Genomic DNA, 21,644 nt, shown 5'->3' on the forward strand with positions numbered 1-21,644 from the left:
TTCACCAAACTGTTTTGTTTAGGATTCACAGTTTGGTACCCCCTTCAACCGAACAATTCCAGTCATTGCATTTACAAAATGTAATATTTAAAAGTCTGGTTCACTATCTGTCACTCACTCGACGTTGTGTCGATGTAGTGACACTAGGGGTCACTCTTGTGAGCCCGAGACACCTCTGGTCTTTGATAAAAGGCCAATGAATGCATGCCACTCCCCCGGACATACGGGTATAAAAGGAGCTGGTATGCAACCACTCATTCAGATTTTCTCTTCGGAGCCGAACGGTCATGCTCATTGAGCTGAATACTACTGTTCATTCACCTCTGCATTTCAGCGGCTTCTCCCTCCTCTGCACTGGTGCACTGCAGAGAACTCCCCTGGGCGCTTCGGCAGAAAAACAAGAGAGTGTATTTTCTGAAAGAGCTTTTCCTCCTCTAAAAGTGTATATATTTCTCTAAAAGAGCGACACACACGGAACGTCTTTTTAAAGACGCGTCTTTTTAATGATGCCTTTCCGATTATGTGTTATTCCTGGTTACGGTCGTTATCTCTCAACTTCGGATGGTCATGATCGCTGTCTGTCGTGTCTGGGCGCGACCCACACGGAGGCAGCATTTGTGGATGGTTCATGTTCTCACTGCGAGAACATGACCATGGCAACATTGCGGTCGTGGCTTGCTTTCGTAAGAAAGCAAGCCACCCCAGCAACTCCCCGCCTCGGTCCTTCTACCTATGGGTATGAGGCCAGCGGGGCTAGCACTGGGGGTGATTTGGGGACCCCAATGGGATTGTCTCCGCCGGGTATGACGGACATGCTTTCCCGGGCGGCCGTGGGCGTTGGGTTAGAGTGGAACCCTCCGCTCTCCCCTGAACCCTCGCGGCTTGATGATTGGTTTCTGGGCTCGCGGCGCCGCTCAAAGCAGCCACGCCCCGCTCCAGTGCCATTCTTCCCGGAAGTGCACGAGGAGCTGACGAAGTCGTGGGAGGCACTTTTTACTGCCCGGCCCCGATTCCGCAGTTCCCCTGCTCTCACTACCCTCGATGGCGGGGCGGCCAGGGGCTATACGGCGATTTCCCCCGGTGGATAAGGTGCTCACGGTGCACCTATGCTCGCAGAGCGCCGCCACCTGGCGCGGACGCCCTAAGCACCTGTCCAAGCCCTGTAGGCTCACGTCGTCCCTGACGGCTAAAGCCTACAGTGCTGCTGGACAAGCCGCCTCCGCCCTGAATGCCATGGCTCTCCTGCAGGTCCACCAAGCCAAGGCATTGAAAGAACTTTACGAGGGTAGTTCCGCCCCAGATCTGATGCAGGAACTGCACTCGGCGACCGACCTCGCTCTCCGAGCGACGAAAGTCACGGCGCGGTCTCTCGGGTGGACGATGGCCACACTTGTGGTCCAGGAGCGCCACCTTTGGCTCAACCTGGTCGAGATGCGCGAGGCCGACAAGACACTATTCCTTGCTTTTATCCTTATTTGTATCGCACGCAGAGCTTTAGAGTCTCTGAGCAGCTCTTTGTCTGCTTTGGTGGACAGCGGAAAGGAAGCGCTTTCTCCAAGTAGAGGATTGCCCACTGGCTCATTGACGCCATAACTATGGCATATCTCGCCCAGGACATGCCGCCCCTGGTAGGGCTACAAGCTCATTCTACCAGGGGTGTAGCGGCTTGCTGGGCCCTGGCCAGAGGTGCCTCTCTAACAGACATTTGCAGAGTAGCGGGCTGGGCAACACCCAACACCTTTGCAAGGTTCTACAGCCTCTGAGTGGAACCGGTTTCGTCCCAGGTAGTGGCATGCAACACAAGCGGATAAGCCTGGGATAGCCGGCCGGGTGTATCGCTTGCACATAGCGCCTACCACCTCCTTTTGAGCTGAAGACGTGCGCCATTAATTCCCAGTAGTTTTCACAAGTTTGTTCCCTGGTTGACTTCCTCCGAGCCCTGTGGCAGTCGAGTTTTTGGAGAGATTCGCTGCTGGCCCAGTACACGTGCTAACTAAGAGTCCTGTTCTGGGGTAGCTGCTCCACATTTGGTGGTTCCCTGTAAGGCTAACCCCATGCGATATATATATCTTCTGCTAATTCGTTTCCCTGTAGGCAAACTGCGTCTTCCTTGGGCAGAGCCCCTCTGCCCCAGTCTCCATGTTTGTAGTAACTCCTCCCCCATTCGGCAGGATCTACCTTGAAGACTCTCCACATGGTTGGAAAGACCATGTGACATATCCTTCCACTTAAATATCCCCCCCTCTCTTTGGGCGAGGTGTGGTCTCTGCTGTGTCTTCCCCTTGGGAGGGACACCCCCCAACTAGACCTGGCGGCCCAGTCGGATAATCCCCCTTTTTTTTTAGGGAGTGGAAAAAAGAGAAGGGGAAAAGAGGCCACGACTGGGTTAAGCCTGTCTCTATCTCTTGGGTAGTCGACTTGTCCCCAAAAAGGGCCGTTCGACATTCATAACTATGTTGGGGGAGATTACGTGTCGACCTGGTGTGCTGGCTATGAGGCACACAGTAGTCTGCCCACCACACACCGCCAGTACACGTAACACAGTTCAGCCAATTGTGGCGTTTCGTATAGGGACCCCTAGTGTCACTACATCGACACAACGTCGAGTGAGTGAAAGATAGGGAAAGTCATGGTTACTTCTGTAACCTCCGTTCCCTGATGGAGGGAACGAGATAATGTGGCCCTCCTGCCACAACGCTGAACTACTCGCTGAAATGACCGGACTTTATATCGGCTCCTCAGCATAAAACCTGAATGAGTGGTTGCATACTAGCTCCTTTTATACCCATATGTCCGGGGGAGTGGCATGCAAATACCACTCGCCAATTTTCATTGGCCTTTTATCAAGGACCAGAGGTGTCTCGGGCTCCCAAGAGTGACCCCTAGTGTCACTACATCGACACAATGTCTCGTTCCCTCCATCAGGGACCGGAGGTTACACAAGTAACCATGACGTTTTCCACCGTTGAAAGTTTTCCCTGAACTTGTATAGCAGAATACGGTGTAACACCGCTGCCACTGTTTATCTCTTGACTCGACAGTATTAATATAGTCAGCATTTGACTGATACTAAACAGTAATACTGATGTTTATTTAGCTATTTATTTTATTTGTATTTATTTTTTATTTTAATGGTTAGCAATTGACTTTGGCTCAAAAATGGACTATATCGGCCACCATATTGTTAATCGGTGAATTTTCCCTCTCTAAAATCAGTATTGGTCTAAAAAAAATCCCATATCGGTCGGGCTCTAAGTCCTTGTAAACCATATATACCTGAACACACACACAAACACACACATACACACACACACAAACACACACACACTCACACATTGCACAAAAAAGACTGCCTGATGAGAGATTTTGGAGAAAGGTGAGGAGGGGAAATTTTTGTACACAGAGAGGGGGTGGGGAAATTTTTGTACACAGAGAGGGGGTGAAGACATTTTTGGGCCAGGAAAGTGGGGGCTGGGATACTTGAGATTTGTGGTTTCTGAGAGAGGTTAGTCACGCTCCGCTGAACGCCTGACACTTAATTATTGTTTGGAGGGAGCTGCTGGATTTAGTGGGTCAACAGAATATTTTATAAACTGCTTTAGAGGAGCATTGAGTGTCTGCTTCTCAGGCTGGTTCAAGCGTGAGAGTTAAAAGAGCGGTAGAGAGGATTTTTACTGCCACGGCTTATGGTGACCTATAAAGGCCTCGCGCCAAAGTGATGAGGGCTGCCGTTTATTGCTTGAACAAGAGTTAGAGTCGAAAGAGATATTGAGAGTGAAGCTCCTGTTGTCTTTCAAATCCAGAATATTCCACACACATGCAACAGTTAGCTGCTGGCAAACATGTGAGCAGATGGGTCAGCACTGCCCTCCAGATTGGAACGGTCAATGTGAGAGTGAGATGGGATGAGTGGATAGACATATTGACTGGTTAAAAATAGAGAGTAGGCGAGTGTGGCATGAAAATGACATGATTGTGGCAACATTTTTGCAAAAAGTTATTATGTGGTTCCTTACATGTATCACAGCAGTTCCAAGGTGAAATGTCCACTATGTGGTGCTGAAAGCGAGTAACGTTTTCTCCCAAACATATGAGGTTTTTAAGGTTAATGCTCTATCGAGTTTTAAAACCTACCTACCTCCATACCCTAAACCTTAAACCTAAACCTATCCAATAGTGTCATTAAAAGCAAATGTGACATGAAAAACATAATTGCTGAAGCAACTACGTCATTTTGTGGTGCTTTTACGACCCTGTTTACACCTGATATAAAGATGCATTTCAGGTGATCCGATCACAGTTGAACAGAGCTAAATACAGGTGTAAACGGGGTTTAACACATTTTGTGATTGGATCACAAAAACCACATACGGAGGTAGTAAAAACGTAAGGGACCACAATTGAAGTGTAAATGCTAAATGGTCCAGAATGCGTACCGAAAAGCAGCAAGCACCTAACCTGTCAATCAACCGCTGTGCTAAAACAAGAGTTTAAACTTTTCCAGTTATGTTAGTTAGTTGTAGCGCCTCTAGTGTTCATTTTACCAGGTAAGTGTCACGATATGTGCAACGAGCCACATTATAAGCATTTTGCAAAAATGTAGTTATAGTAACATTATTCTATGAGACCAGGTCCCCAAAGAGAGAGAGGAGACTTGTTTGGCCTAATAGGTGCTTAATTATCCTCAAAGACATTACAAAAACCCTTTTCATAACTTCTGCTCCTTCTGAAAGCTTTCAGCAGTCTTTTATTGCATCTTATAGAAACCATCCTCTTTCAACAGGAGATCAGCTTTTGTTACCATTAATTACTTTTCCTGCTAACAGACCTTCACACACTCGATGTCTTGATGAAAAAGTCACTCTCACATTGACAATGGTGCTGAGTTGTTAGTAAAAGTGTCTGTGGGAAGCCGTGTGTGTGAATGTGAGTTCTGTAATCTGTGTGGGTCCATATGTGTGTGTGTACTTCTCTGTGTGAGCTGCTGGTTCAGTCCCTTTGCCTTCATATCCACAGAGGGTTCCGGAAGAATGGCGTCCTGTGGCAATGATTCTTTTCTCCTCAGACAATACACTCCTGCTATCTCCCAGCACGCAGACGAACCATCGCCATGGAGATCACAAACATGGGCTAAAGAGTGCACTCACACAGCCAGTGTCACAGATATAAACAAAAAATCCATATATGGAGATGCTGTCTTCACTCACACACAGGGATAGAGTGTGGAGAAATGACACTCTTTTATTAGCAAAGAAATCACTTTCTTAACCCTTTAAACTCTGACGGGCCTGCAAAAAAAAAAAAAAAAAAAAAAAAATCTAAATATTAATAACTACATTCTTGACCAACACAAAATAGGTATTGTTTTTAAGCTTAGAAGCTGCACTTTACAATGCGATGTGATTATATTTAAAACGAGCCTATACACAACATAATCGGATCCATAGATCAGTGGGCAATCCACACGAAGCACAATGTACACACAGCACATAATGTGCTATCTGGCTAAAAACAAGTTGTCCAGTGTCATGGAATCGTATTGGGATTCATTTAGCTGCAACCAGAGGTGGAAGTCATCCAAATATGGGCAGAGAGGATTGTTCACTCTAATTACATATGGCCACCTGGAGATAGCACCAAGTATATGATACAGACTCAATGATGGCTCTAATGGCACAGAGTGGAACTGAATGAGATCTTGTTACTCATGCCTGCATACTTTTGAGGAAGAGCATACCTTTAGTCATTGTTGTATTTGCACGTGTAATTAGTTTTTAAGTACAATTATTATGTTTTATTTGTTTGGAGACGTTTTTGGACACTAGTTATTTTTGTAATGCTATAACTTTTGATTGCTTTGTCATATCAACACAAAATTGTACTCGGGTACCGGTGACATGATTGGGAACAAAAAAAGCAGTTTTTCAGAGCTACTTTATTCACACCCTGAGATATACACTCACCAGCAACTTTATTAGGTACACCTGAACTTCTACTTATTCATGCGATTATCTAATCAGCCAGTCGCGTGGCAGCAGTATTATTGGGTTACTGTCACCTTGGACCAGTCTGACCGTTCTCCTCTGAACTCTGTCATTAACAAGCTGTTTTCTCCCACAGAACTGCCGCTCACTGGATGTTTTTTGTTTTTCGCACCATTCTCTTTACACTGTAGAGACTGTTGTGCGTGAAAATCCCAGGAGATCAGCAGTTACAGAAATACTCAAACCAGTCCGTCTGGCACCAACAATCATGCCATGGTCAAAATCACTGAGATCAAATTTTTTCCCCCATTCTGATGGTTGATGTAAACATTACCTGAAGCTCCTGACACGTATCTGCATGACTGTATACATTACACTGCTGCCACACGATTGGCTGATTAGATAATCTCATGAATATGTAGATGTACAAGTGTACCTAATAAAGTGGCTGGTGAGTGTATGATGTTAAAACAGAAAAATAGAAAAAAAGTTTATTTTTGACTCAATCGTTTTTTACTTTTCAGCAGTTTCTTAGGCTGAGATTCTCAGAATATATCATAATCTATATAATTAAAAAATCTGAAAAGTTTTCTTTGAAATGATACCAAACCCTTGACCCTCAAGTCCGAGACATAAGCCATTAATTTTGTCTGTGACCAAATTGTTTGGAAGTCTTTAAAATCACCTTTAGAGCTTACCTGTTTATTGCAGTGTTTTTGAGCACTGATGTGCCTTCATGTTTTTTGGGACGATGTCATGGTGAGAAACAGAACAGAAAATGAGTGCAGTTTTTTTAATGAAAACATTTATTAATTTACACTGTGTGTACACAGCTGAGAAGTTTTTTAGGCAGAAATCAGCTGGACAGAAGGACAAATACAAAGACACACAGAATCACTCTGTTTCTTGAGAGAAAGTGAACTAGACTGAATTAATGGGGAATGTTCAGTTGTGTTTGTGAGTGTCATTTTGGATGTTTATTCACATTGGCAGTCCAGACTGTGTTTGAGTCACAGTAACAAGCCAGTACAATGGCAGTGCTTTCAGAGCCAAAAACTTCATTATCATAATTCCGAGAAAAAATATTATTCATGCTACTGTTCCAGTGCTGTTACATCATAGTCCTGTGTGATTTTTGTGTTTCATGTGGGCTTTTGTGTCCTGTGGGCGGCTGTAGAAACTGAAGCACTGTAGTTAGTACAGTAAAATCTGGTGGCAGTATGATTGCAGAGATTCAGGTAATCCATTAATGCCAGTCTGTTGGATTCACTCAATGAAGCTTTTAATGAATCATTCTGAAAGATCATCTTTATCACCTCCATTCATTCATCTCTTATTGGAGAATTGAAATATTAAAAGGGCAGAATGGCATATAAGCATAGATGGGTCAATAACTGTCTTGCCCTGTGATATATCAGTATTTTTTTAAAAAGAGCAAAATCACCATATTTGGTATTGTTGCATTTTTACAGAAGTGAAGCATTGCAGCAACTGATCTTTTCAGTTTCTCTATGTACTGTAACGGCTTCAGTGATCTGGTAAATAACAGCTGTGTGTATGCTGTGCTCTGTTCTAAATGCATAATAAAATCAATTAAGAACCATTATTCTATTTTTCAGAATGCGTGGCTTGTTTTCCACCCTCATCGTGGTGCTTGTGGCCTTAATGATCGTGACTACAGAGGCTGGGAAAAACAAGAAAGGTATCAAACATGGCAGAGGCCATCACTCCATCTCTCCTCTCCCCTCATAACTCTGTTCGTGACTTGTGTCATCTGCTCTTTAATCTATCACTTTGAGCCTTAAACCTACCAACATATTACTGAAAATGAGCTTGACAGTACATGAGTGTAAGCAAGTTATGCACCTGTAGTAAGTAAACTGATCTGAATTTCTGTTATATTTATGCTGCTTTAAAGGGAATGAAATTTTAAAATTTCAAATTAAATAACTGCTGTCTGTATGTTGTGTGATAGATAAAAGTAAGGGTGGGAAGGGAGGTGCAGACTGCACGGAGTGGCGCTATGGCAGCTGTGTGGCCAATAACGGGGATTGTGGTCTAGGCATAAGGGAGGGCACCTGTAATGAACAGACCAAGAAAATCAAATGCAGAGTGCCCTGCAACTGGAAGAAAGATTTTGGAGGTGAGTAAAACTATAATAAACCACTAATCAAAAAGCTGGAATGTGAAGCTCTTGCACTTTTCACCATGGTTCAATCTCATGACATTATTTTATTAATTGACATTGGCATTTCTGTTTGCTTTTTGAAAGTGTATGTTACATAAATTACATTCTTGTCTATCTTTTCTTTTATAGATTAATTAAAATTTCAGTTAGTGTTTTTGTGCTGCCCTGTTTTTGAGAGTTACTTCAACTTCTGGCATTTTTCAAGTCCCTGGGGTTGATTTTTTTTTTTTAAACTAACAGATTTTTCATTACAACACATTACACAATGCATAATAACAGTTCAAATTAATTCACAGATCAATTACAAAAATTGCGGTTAATCAGTTTTACAATTATATGCACATATTCTTATTATGCAACAGTACTGATGCAAAAAAGGCATATCATATAACAGTTGTCTAAACGTCTAAGTGGACGTATTTCTTTGTGCTTACAGCAGGCAATTTAATGTCCGATCATGACTAAAATTGACATTTATTGTTGAATGTGGTGAATTTGTACAGAAGCAATGCTTAAATAATGAGGATGATTTAAGATGCAACTTTTCAAAGTTTATTCGCTGATAGCATTCAAATGCACCGTGCGCGGTCAGCACGCTTAAACATTACAAAAAGTGGCATCTTTAGTTCATCACTTTAAAATCACCACAGCTAAAAATATTAAACTCACTAGTTTGTTGTTGGACGTCTAGTGGAGCATCCTGTCCAATTTGTAGGATGTGTTTCTTTCTATAACTGTCTGTCTGTTGTTTCACATCCGTCGTCTTCAGTCAGTCATTTAAATGCTGCCAAACAGCCAATTTAAGTCACTTTTTTGATGGATGTGAATCTGGTAGATCAAATTCCTCTGTTATATTTTGGAATTCGTGTGTTTAAGCTTCAGTTTCACGTGAATTGAAAGTTCACATTCAGTTCGAGACATCTGGCCATTAAAGCACCGCGGCCACGTCTGTTACCATAGCAACAACTCCAGTACCCACACAGAGTTTTCCCATTTACAATCTTACGTAAAACTCTTTTATATTATATATTTATACATTATATATAATATTTTTGACACGTGTAAATAAAGCCTTCATGGTTTTTAACCGTGGATTCTAAATTCTTTAACCGTGATATTTTTAATCGCGGTTAATAGTAAAACCATATAATCTCGTCATCCCTAAATCAATGCATACTCTTAAATATTTATACACTGTATCATATCAAACATTCAGAAAAATCATTAGGGTTAATTAGGGGAAGGGGAAAGAAAAAATTGCCCTTTCAGAAAATTACAATTCTTACCTGCTCATCTGAAATGCCTGTCTGTTTTCTTCACCATAAAAAATAACTGATCATTTCTATCTTCACTGACTCCACATACGACTCGTGATTTATTTCATGTTTTCTAAATTCATGCGAAAGTTTTGTGTGGGTTACAGACCTATAGACTGAAATTGCACATGTTGTCAGCCACTGACTGTCTTGTGAGTTTTATTCCTGCAGGGGGCGCTTGAACCTTCAAAACCGAATCCTCCATTCATCCGCATTTAAAGGAATAATTCAACCAAAAATGAAAATTTGCCAATAATTTACTCACCCTCAGGCCATCCAAGATGACATGCTTCCTGTCTCCTCCTCCACGTGATGCATGACCTTACCAACGAGCTTACGTCATCCCTCTCATGAGCGCACATCACAGAGATGTACGGAAGCGAACATTTGTAGTATATAAGTATACAAGTATTGTTTTGTTTCTCAAAATAATCAATCGTTTGCGTTCAGAAGAACTTTATTTGTCGACTGGAATCGTGTGGATTATTTTGATGCACCCTAAATATGCATTTTGGACTGTCAAAAGATGGAGTACATTCACTTGCTTTGTTAGAGGAGGAGGCCTAAAATGAAATCCTAAAAGTCTTAAATTCTGTTTTGACGAAGAAAGAAACTCAGATACATTTTGGATGGCCTGAGGATGAGTAAATTATCAGCAATTTTTCATTTTTGGGTGAACTATTCCTTTAAATCAAATAACGCTTTATATCCGTTTGGAGACAAAAAAAAACTGATAATTGCAAGGATTCATACCTGTGAATGAAAATCTGCCTCAGCATTATCTATAAATGCATTTATAAAAATCCTCATCCAGTAATAATAAATGACTGTTTATGCATCCTGGCCAGCGCCGAGAAAAGTAACACACGACACCGCCGTCTAGAGGGGGGACTCCAGTTTTTTTGTCTCAATATGACAGACTCACAGCCACGCAACTGTAGGTATCTCATACGAAATTATTTTCAGCATTGATAAAAATATATAAACAAGGACAGATGCATGATGGGGGGGGGGAATCACCCCCTTCACAGCATTGGGCGGGGACGTGTGACCCCCATCTCCCTCAATTGTACGCCAGTGCCAGTGATGCATGTACATGAACTGTTGGACATTGTTAATAGACAAATAAAAAAACAACTACTGAGAGTGTGAAAAATGTGTGCGAAAAAAAAGTATCCGAAGTTGAAGAAACACCCATTTATGTCTGTTGTACCTGTAAATGTGTTATATTATTATGTATACTTTATTATCACACTTTTTATGCAGCCGACTGCAAGTATAAGTTCAGTAACTGGGGCGAGTGTGATGCAGCCACAAAAACAAAGAGCCGCTCTGGGACTCTACAAAAGGCTCTCTTCAATGTTGAATGTCAGCCAACCATCTCTGTCTCCAAACACTGCAGCACCAAGGTCAAAAACAAACCCAAAGGTACATTCTTAACACCAAGCCCAAAATGAATTTACTCCTCTGAATGATTGTTATGCTTAAATGTTATTAAAAAAACTTTCACAAAAACTCTAGAAACAGGTTACAGTACATTGCACCCAGTTGTTTGGTTTAGTCAGTGGTGACTGTAATGCATATAATCTACTCTGATTGTGTAATCTTGGCCTGTTGGCCATTGTGCTTATCTGTGTGGGACTCTGAAATCAATGATGAACTTCTGCTCATAAATAAGAGACAGTCTGCAAAATTATGATGGTAAGTTACCCTAGAAAAGTAGGCAAGGCACTCAGTCTCCAACTGTAAAAGCCTTTGTTTTAATGGGCCAACCAATTAAAAACCAACTCCCATCCTTAGGGCATGAGAGACAGTACTTTTAGCTCATAGGTTTGTCGTTAATATGCTTATTTGAGCAATAATAGCAATAATATGTGTCAATCTCTTCGCAGGAAAGAAAGGAAAGGGGAAAGGGAACTAAAGAGAGGGAGAGATCCAGAGGAGCATTGAAGACCTTGCAGTCATCTGTCTTTTATATCTCTACTTAGTGCTCTTCAGAATGAACGTGACTCAAACACATAGCCTGAAGTCATTTTCTCTTGGGTTTCTTTAGAAGACTATGACAGAGTAACAACTGAGTAACTGAATCATTACATTACTCTTTCACATGTGAGGGGGAGGGGAGAATAAAATGCTGTTGTTTAGAGTGTGATGCCCTGTAGTTGACCCATTCCTCTGACCCTTTTCACAAGCACTGAGAGCACTTTCTCTCTCTCACTCTCTCTCTCTCTCTCTCTCTGTACCATCATCTAAGCCTCAGGCTTCTCATTTGTTAAAGGACAACACAATCAGTAGATATAAATCAGACACATCTATTTTTATAACTGTTTTACTTACAAATTTGGTTTTTGTAAAATTGTGTAATTACAGTATTATATTTCTAGTGGGGTAAATAAGTAGTGTTTGAATAAGTCCTTTCTCTTTTTGTAGCCCTAAAGCTGAGGAGTGTTGTTTCATAAAATTATTTTTCTTTTCTTTTTCTATAAAACGTTGTAGTTCATGTAAGGATTGTTTTTGTGAAAATATCCCAATGCGGTTTGTTTTTCTTTTTGACTTGATGACTGTGTTACTAATAGATCTAAGGGGTGACGGAGGGTTATAATATGGAACAGTATTAAACTCAGTGGACTCCACAGAGACAAGTCCCCTCTTATGCAACTACAGTATAAACCATTTTAATTTGTAAGAACAGTTTATAAGAATTTTAGAAATACAGTGAAGTTTTGTTATTGAACTTTGTGGGTTATACGTACCTAAAGGTAAAAGATTAGCAACAGTTCATTATTAAAGACTCCTGTGTCCCCAATATTTTGTTTTGCACAATCTATTTATACTGAGTTACCCAAGCTGCATCCCAAATCGCATATTTTTGCATATGCGAAAGTAGTGTGTTTTCACTAAAAATGCAACCAAAATAAGTCTACTGTGAGTAACCGGATAATGTACTTTTTCACACAATAACAGAGTGTGGAATGTTGGACACTTCATGAGGTCATGGAATGCCCTGCGTTGCAGAAGGGGCGGAGTTACCTGGCCGTGGTCCTGGGCTGTGTCTAGAAGGTAACCATCAGGATGCCAAAGTCTCGCTAGAGTCGCATTTGCTGTTAGGGTTAGGGGCAGGTGTAGGGTTTCCATTGTGTTTCCATTCCATTTCACATTGTTTGCGATTCTCGCGAGACTTTTAGCATCCTGGTGTTTACTTTCTAGACACGACCGCGATCCTGGATTGAACCTGATCCTCTGTCTTCTGCTGAACACAAATGAAGATTTTTAGAAGAATATTTCAGCTCTGTAGGTCCTTACAATGCAAGTGAATGGTGACCAAAATTTGGAAGCTCCAAAATGCACATAAAGGCAGCATAAATGTTTTCCATAGGACAGTGGTTAAATCTATATCTTCTGAAGTGATATTATAGGTGTTGGTGAGAAACAGATCCATATTTAAATATAAATTCCCATTCACTTGCATTGTGAGGACCTACAGAGCTGAAATATGCTTCTAAAATTTTCTGCAAAAAAAATGAAAGTCATACACATCTGGGATGGCATGAGGGTGAGTAAATGAGGATAGAATTTTTGTTTTTGGATAAATTTTCCAATTTTGGATGAATGTGACAACTAATAACACCTTGCTAATATGAGTTGAATGCTTTACCATCAACCCAATATGTGTAAATAAGTACATTATTTGAGATATAAATGTTGTAGTAAGTTTGCTTTCACGCTAAAGCTAGCAGTAACGCATTGCGCATTTGAAACGTCACTTTCCGTCAGCTGACAAACTGCGAATTCATCTGTGTATTACACAAAAATCAGTATTCCATTTGAAACAACACTACTTTACGATACCACTTTAAATATTCAAACAGTAGATGGCCGAGTGCATTTCATAGTGAAAGTGCACTGTGTAATCATTGTTCTTCCATTATTGTCAGTGAGCTTAAGGTCTTTATTAAGCTTTATGCAATAGAAAAAAGAACCATACACTCTTATGTACACTGGCTCAATAATGGCAGCAGATTAGTCCATTTTTACAATGTTTTCATTCTATCATCTCATCTGGGATAACAAGTTTATTCTTCCCCTTAAGCTGGTACTGATATACAGGAGATACCTTCATGAATCCCATGGAAAATTGTGTAGACATTTGAAATAAAACTGTAGCCTCCCTGATTTAAAAAAAAAAAACAAACAGTGGAAATAGAGTATAATGAGCAAAGTCATTTTGCTGCATTTGTCATCTTACAAGTGCTAAGGATAGACCTTTGCTATTTTCAGATGTACAGAAGGGCAATTTTTAGAAATAGATCTGACTGCATGATTGAACTTCCTCCGGACGTTCAAACAAAGAGTTGACATTATAGAGAAATGTTTTAATAATGTTTTGAGAGATGCAATTCCTCCCATTGCTTTAGATCAAACCACATGTTCATTTAATTCCACTAGAAATAACAATAAGGGATGCCTTCTTAGATAATTTGTATCTCTGTTTGGTGAGTCTTCTCGTAATAAAAACACATCTTTGTATAAATGACAAAGAATTTAGCTGGTGTGAACAGCCCTACTTCATCAGTCAATGTATCATTTCCAAAAGAAAAAGACCAGAAGCAATTGGCACATTTTAAACATGAATTTGGAAGAATGGAAATCTGGTTTTAGATTCTTTGCAATGGCATAAGAGTCACTTAGTCTGTCTTTACCACTTGTTTAAAAGAGATTCAGAGCTGGTTTAGAGATGCAGACTCTAAAAGAAAATGTGATTATGAGGTAGAAACATAAAACCAAACGCAAGACGTTAGAGAGGCAAGTCTATGCATCTTAAAATGATGCAAATGTTCAGGCCAGGCCTAATAACAGACAAGAGTTTTATGACTTCTTTGGTTTAAGTACAGTCTGTAATTACTGAAATGGCAGCTTGTTAGTAATGTAGCAACACAAGCCCCAACACATTTGTCTCCCTTTGTGCTAATTCTGACAAAATATCTTTATATAATTCCCTCAGGTTTAATCGTGCTGTTTCATCAATTACAAACTTTATATTTAAATACAAAGTAAGCACACATTTTGAATAAACTATATTGCACTATGAGCATACAATATTATGAAGTGAATATTTGCTGAATGAAGAGTTTGTTTTAGATGTGGGAATAAAACCAATTTTCCATTTCTCAAATTTGCTGACATTCCTACTATATATGCCCCAATTTAAATGAAATGCTTGAAATTGAACATCTTATAAATAGTTTAAATAAATGTACAAGTCATCTACTACTTTTCCCCAAGTATATCACAAATTATAAATGATTTCAACAGTTTTGCATACAGACAGCAATACATTTAAAATGTAATTTGTAAAATCACATGAAAATCACCAACTAAATACAAGAGGAATACAAACATCCAGACATTAAATGCAGGGAAGAAATAATACTTTCAAGAGCATATATTCATTATGTAAACTAAACATATTTACAAACCTCTGTAAGGTCAAAACCTTACACCAACATTTCTCATAGCTCAGTCTAAAGTGTCTTATCCCATTTAAAGTCCATAATGCATATCTTAATCCATTGAGGAGATCCTTTTAAATTTCAACCTTTTCCAGAAGCTTAAGAAGATCACACTAAAAGGATAAAGATAAGACTAACTTCTCCAAGGCTCAACCACATGACCTGAATTTGTCTTGGTATGAATGTGATGGACGACACAGCTGTTGTGGTCCGTCAGCAAACCTTACTTCATTATGCTTTTTATGTATATGGTTCAGATATAGGAAAAAACAACAACTTCAGGGACAGTGAGACAAGAAGTTTTTCCATAATTCATTATGTCTTTGAATGGCTGTGATATGTTCTCCAATCACAACCATAATATTCTGGATTCATCTCTGTCTCTGTGTTTACAGGGAATCTGAGGTCAGAGTCAGAAACACTGTACTGTTAATGTGGATAATACTAACCGAAAGGACTTGATTTTTAACATTTATGCTGTGCTAGGGGTATGAATGCAATCCCTTAATTCATCGTGTTCATAACATTTTTCCTTATGTTTCTATTGGTTTATACTTTAATCTTTACTACAGATCTCACTTTCCACTGTTGAGAATGATGATGAGATGTGACTGACTCTCTAACCTAATGCTGGCTAGGAACTTTGATTGGTCTGATCTTCATGTCTTTCTAGTGTAGAGTTCCAAAGATCTTGGCAGTGCAGCAATGATCAGATAACTTGATTTGTTTCATGATCTCATCTTTTGTCTCTTGTTACAACCCCACCATCCTTCTGTAAGCAATGATTCTTTTGGTTAGGGTGCAGCAAAATGTTTTATCATTATGGGATTATGAAGCCTCACAATGTACCGCACAGTACCTTCTTAGGTTCAAGGGGGCCAAAGGGCTGGGACAGCCTTTGCACCCTCCAAATCATGCACACATCTCCAGAGACTGTTGGCTGCCTATGCTCTATGCTCATCTGGTGCCAATGTTCTTATACTGGCACATGAGAAGGTTTTTGAAGGTCTTTTTGAAGGTTGCGTTACAGAGCGCATAGCAAGCAGGGTTGATGGTACTGTTGACGTAGCAGAGCCAGTAGCCAATGGCCCAAACTGTGTCTGGAACACAAGACTGGCAAAACGTACTGATTAACACCATCACGTTGTACGGCGTCCACGTGATAATGAAGGCCAGCAGGATGGCAAAGATTGTCTTTGTTACTTTCTTCTCTCGTGCCGCCATCTGCCTTTTCCTCTTCACTTGGCTGCGAGCGATGCTGGCAAACTTCCTTGCCACCTTGCGCGGGCGGTTCACAGGGATGGACCGCCTCTCGCCGGTACTGTTTGGTGGGACGATCTCAATGGCTGTGATGCACTCATCTCCTGCCTGTTTGGTGACAATCTTGATCTTGGACCATTTGGATTGAGGGTTGAGCTTAGGCACAGCTGCTGCAGCAGATGCCAAGCCGCCCTCTGATGTGGCCTCACTGTTAACTCTTTCTTTGGGCTCTTTAGGTGCTATGCTGGCAGTGCTGGAGTCATTTGAGCTCTCTTTTTCCTCTGGCTGCACACAAGAGTCAGCTTTGGTGGACACCACAGACTCATCTAGCTTCCCATTCTTCATGGTGTCTACAGTAGAACAGGTATCTAAGCTGGGCTTAGGAGGAGACTGGTTGTTGTTGTTCTGCTTTAAGAGGTGACTCTTGAGCAGACCGCTGGACTTCGGGCTTTTCTTCTCATTTTTGGCCTCGGGCTTCTGCTTGGACACACGGCTGCGACTGGCCAGAGAGATGTGCACATACAGCACTGTCATGATGACCACTGGCAGGTAGAATGCAGCGATAGCTGTGCCGAACGTCACAGCGGGGTTGGAAAGGAACTGGATGTAACATTCGCCTGGTTCGACGGTCCGTTCTCCTACAATGAACTGCCAGAACAGGATTGCAGGAGCCCACAGGATGAAGGATAGGATCCAGGCAGAGGCGATCATGAGTCCTGCCATCTTGGTGGTTCTGCGTGTGGGGTAACTGAGGGGTTTGGTCACACAGAAGTATCGGTCGAAGCTGATGATTAGCAGGTTCATAACAGAGGCATTGCTGACCACATAATCCAGTGCTAGCCACAGGTCACACACTACAGGGCCGAGTGGCCAGTAGCCCTTGATGATGTAGACAGTGTAAAGGTTCATGGAAAACGCACCAATGATGAGATCAGCACAGGCCAGGCTGAATAGGAAGTAATTGTTGACGGTCTGCAGGTGCCGATTGACCTTGATCGAGAGCATGACAAGGATGTTACCCACAACAGTGACAAAACTGAGGGATCCTGTGACCAATGCAATGAAGACCATTTCCACTGCCTTGTACGGGCTCCCAGCGTCTGCCTCAACCGCTGCACATGTGCCATTAGCACTGCCACTGTCACAGCTGAGGTTGGCATCACTGGATGAGTTGCTCAATGAACCTGCAGCACACACAAACAATGCACAGATATATAAAAAATGACACAAATCCAGTTGACATCAGCAATAGTTTGATTTAAATAATCACACACTGATATAAATAGAATCAGATGGATTGCATAAAGGGAAAACAGCATGACGTTCATTATTATGCATATTGCTTCTGTAGGCTACATTCATTTCCATCATGAAAAATAAATATCCTTGATATATGCTGTTCATGTTAAAAAGAAGAGGCCTAGTTCTCAGAGAGTTTTGTAATCATGCCCAGATGGAAAGACATTTTTGGTGAAGGAAATCTTTTGGGGCACAAATAGGATAAGTTTTTTGGTAGCAGTTGACCCAGCTAAGTAACAACTCTGAAATCCACTTTACAGAAACATTTCTTGGTGATATCCATCTCTCAAACATACCTTTTAAGCAAATATCAGGAAATTATTGCCCCATACGTCTCAGATCAGATAACTATTTAAAGGTGTGCTCAGTAACTTTTTTGATTGTGTCATCTTAGACTTATAGTGACACCTAGCTTCGTAGATACAGCATCATTCAAAATCAGTAGTTTTCAGTTACAGATACAGGTTTGGGAGGGTTACTTTTGAAATGTATTCCACTACAGATTACAGAATACATGCTGTAAAATGTAATTTGTAATGTATTCTATTAGATTACTCAAGGTCAGTAACGTATTCTAAATACTTTGGATTACTTCTTCAGCACTGGTAGATTTTTTCACTTGTTTTGACTATTAAAACTCTGCCAGTACAGTAAGACAAAATACACATGTTAAAAATACATTCTCTGAAAAACCTAAATATTTTATGCAGTGTTGTTTCTAAAACAAGATAAATCAAACTGATCTTGTTTTAAGGATTTTTAGATATTTTTACAGGAAAACAATACAAAAATTATCATCAAGAATATGATTTTTGCCCTAATATCAAAGGTCTTACTAGAAAAAAAGAAATTATGATCCAACGTGAATTTTCTTGATAAAAAAAATATGATCATGCCTGGTAACATGTGCATGTAAAATAGCTAGAAATAGCATTTTAGCTTAGTGTAAAGCTGACAAATTTACACAAGATTTATTTCTATTTCTTCTGCTCCAAACTTACTTCTCTGTCTGCTCGTATGAATGTAACACATCATAAGAAAGTGTTTCACTGCTGTTCAAATGCAGTTTGGATCGCATCATTTATATGTATAAATGTTTTCCATCTGAAAGGACTAAATATTAAATGAAACAAATGACAATAAAATGCAAAGTAATCTCTTCAGTAATCAAAATACTTATTGAATGTAACTGTATTCTAATTACCAATTATTTAAATTGTAACTGTAGTGGAATACAGTTACTTATATTTTGTATTTTAAATACGTAATCCCGTTACATGTATTCCGTTACTCCCCAGCACTGGATAGATGCCATTGTATCAGGTTACTGATATGACTAGAGTCTTCAAGTTTCAGAATTACAATTAATTTCTTTAGGATTATTATTATTTATTTTTTAACACTTTACAATAAGGTTCCATTTGTTAACATAAGTTAACAACATTAGTTAACATACACTAACAATGAACAATACATTTACAGCATTTCTTAATCTTGGTTAATGTTAATTTCAACATATAGTAATACATTTTTAAAATCAAAAGTTGTATATGTTAACATTAGTTAATGCACTATGAACTAATAAATGCTGTAAAAATATATTGTTCATTGTCAGTTCATTATTTCTAATGCATTAACTAATGTTAACAAATGGAACCTTATTGTAAAGTATTACCATTTTTTAAATGAATAAAATACAAATATTTCTTCTGTGTAACACAAAAGGAGAATTCTGAAAAACTCTTTTCTCCTTTCCATTCCAGTTTTGAGAAAAACACCTTAAACAGTTCAAACATTTTGTGTGCTCTATAAGTCTTCTGAAGCTAAACAATGTTTATGTAAGAAACAGACCAAAATGTGTCTTTACTCACTGATATTCTTCCCCTTCACTGAGTTTTTAATTTGATAATTCTAAATGGATTACCGAGATGAACTGTCTGTTCCTCACAATAAAAGCTGGTATGGCTTTAGAATACTTGGAATAAGATGTATGCACTACATTTATGGTGCTTTTTTGTCCTTTTTGGAGCTTCACAGATGTTGTCATTGTGGATGAACATTTCATAGAAATCTTTTGGCAATTTCTTTCCGGGTTTTTTTTTTTTTACACAGAAAAAAATAACTAGTTTAGAACAACATAATGGCAACAACATCATGTAATTTTACATTATTCAAAAATTGTAATGGTACATTATTTTGTATTTATTTACTGTATTTGCTTTGTTTTTGAGGGGTGCTGTTTTGCAATATTATAAAACATGGAATCATGTAACAATTTAAAACATCGTGTTCATTCTTCCTATCACAGTATAATGGTGTTTCGCTTAATTCAGGTGATTACCTTGGGCTTATACCTACAGTACACCAGAATGGTTTTATTACTGTAAATTATTGTGTAAAATCCATAGTTTGTCTGACAAGTGGTACTAGCATCTGACCAATGAATGCATGACAATTAAAGGAATAGTTCATGCAAAAATGATAATTCTCTCATCATTTACTCATCAGTGGGATCCAAAACATTCAAGCTCCAAAAAGAACATAAAGGCAGCATAACAGTAATCCATACGATTCAGTTGTTTTAATACATGTCTTCTGAAGCGATACAATTGCTAAACAAAGCTAAAGTTCACACCAAAATGCTTCACTTCTGCCTATCTCTCCTATGCACGTTCATGAGAGAATCTTGCTCACTCGTCCTCGCATCCTTCACCTGAGAACTTCTGATTGTGAGCGTGCATGCATCAAGCATGAGGATTGAATTTTGCTTTGTTTCGATCCAATCGTAGTGCTTTAGAAGACATGGATTAAAACACTTGGATTACTACTGGATTACTATTAAGCGGCCTTTATGTGCATTTCAGAGCTTGAAGGTTTTAGACCCCATTGACTTACATTGTATGAACAATAACAGCCGAGATATTCTTCAAAATATATTTGTTTGTGTTTTGCAAAAGAAAGTAAGAAAGAGTCTGAAAAAGCATGAGGGAGAGTGAATAATGAGAGAATTATCATTTTTGTGTGAACTATTTCTTTAAGATCTTAAGACAATGTGCTAGGCTTATTACAGCTGTGAAACAGCTTCATTTATTTAAAGGTGCTTATAGTTTAACAAACAAAACTAAATTAGTTGTTCACTATCAAAGGAAAAAAACAGCCATGTTTTCCCTCATTCACAATAAATTATTAATAAAGACTTGTAAAGCAATGCTTTTGCTTTTTAGATCAGTGTATGAAAGCGTGTCAGCCGTCAGGTTTGAGTTGTCTCAGGTGAAGAGCAGATTAATTATATCCCCATAATTAATACAATTCTCATGTTTTATTCAGATTAGATTCCATAAAGACATTATCCAATCACAGAAGCCAAAGATGCCCTGCCATTAAAGTCAACTGAACCCCTGGGTCTCCTAATATTCTCAGCTACTCTGCAACAATTAAATACACAAGGATTAGTCAGAGATCCTAAGGACCCTGAGATTTACTGTGAAAAAATGAATTAGTGCTGAGGAAAAATAAACATCCCAAGCTTATGATATGAGACCTCTTTATATGTGTAAACCCAATTATGTACAATTTTCATTAAATTAATATATAAATTGCTTTCTTTGTCATAGATATACAAGAATTTTGGATCTTTTTCTTTGAAATGTTACAGGTTTTGGCATGTCATTTTTGAATGTAGGCTGCATTTCTAGAGATTTCGTCATTATGCACACTGCATGCTAAATCTTACAAGAGACAGCGCACACTGTGCACACAGCTCAACCATCTTAAAAAGTGAAAAAAAAAAATTTTGATCTACATAAAAATTCTTCTCAAAGCGTAAATGTGAGAAGCTATTTTGGGTCATGAATTTTCCATAGCCTCCATGTATATTTCTGAGAAGCTGTTGTCATACTGATAAAGTATTAATCCAATAGGCAATTAAAAACCTGTTTGAAGAGACTCCATCAGGCCCTGTACGCTAAAAAAAAAAAAGAAAATGCACATCAGAATGAATCCCTACAACGCAAATACTTTTAAGAGTTTTGAAGACACATTATTTATTATTGTCTATTTAAATGTTCTTTTTTTTAAATCTGATATC

The 21,644-nt window shown here is 39.4% G+C and overlaps 2 protein-coding genes across 2 annotated transcripts in view; one reads left to right on the forward strand and one right to left on the reverse strand.

The window, feature by feature from the left end:
* LOC127416751 (midkine-B-like) overlaps nt 1-12,294 on the forward strand; it is a 17,394-nt gene extending 5,100 nt beyond the window's left edge. Inside the window, exons 2-5 of the mRNA XM_051656291.1 lie at nt 7,604-7,686; nt 7,960-8,127; nt 10,755-10,916; nt 11,381-12,294. Of these exons, the coding sequence (XP_051512251.1) occupies nt 7,605-7,686; nt 7,960-8,127; nt 10,755-10,916; nt 11,381-11,409 (441 nt within the window). The 5' untranslated portion in view covers nt 7,604 and the 3' untranslated portion in view covers nt 11,410-12,294. The remainder of the gene's footprint in view (nt 1-7,603; nt 7,687-7,959; nt 8,128-10,754; nt 10,917-11,380) is intronic.
* Nucleotides 12,295-12,434: 140 nt separating this feature from the next.
* Nucleotides 12,435-21,644, reverse strand: part of LOC127416738 (muscarinic acetylcholine receptor M4-like) — a 31,203-nt gene continuing 21,993 nt past the window's right edge. Inside the window, exon 2 of the mRNA XM_051656253.1 lies at nt 12,435-17,442. Coding sequence (XP_051512213.1) covers nt 15,956-17,442 — 1,487 coding nt within the window. The 3' untranslated portion in view covers nt 12,435-15,955. The remainder of the gene's footprint in view (nt 17,443-21,644) is intronic.

This window comes from Myxocyprinus asiaticus, chromosome 2 (genome assembly GCF_019703515.2).
Source record: "Myxocyprinus asiaticus isolate MX2 ecotype Aquarium Trade chromosome 2, UBuf_Myxa_2, whole genome shotgun sequence".
NCBI classification, from domain to species: Eukaryota; Metazoa; Chordata; class Actinopteri; order Cypriniformes; family Catostomidae; genus Myxocyprinus; species Myxocyprinus asiaticus.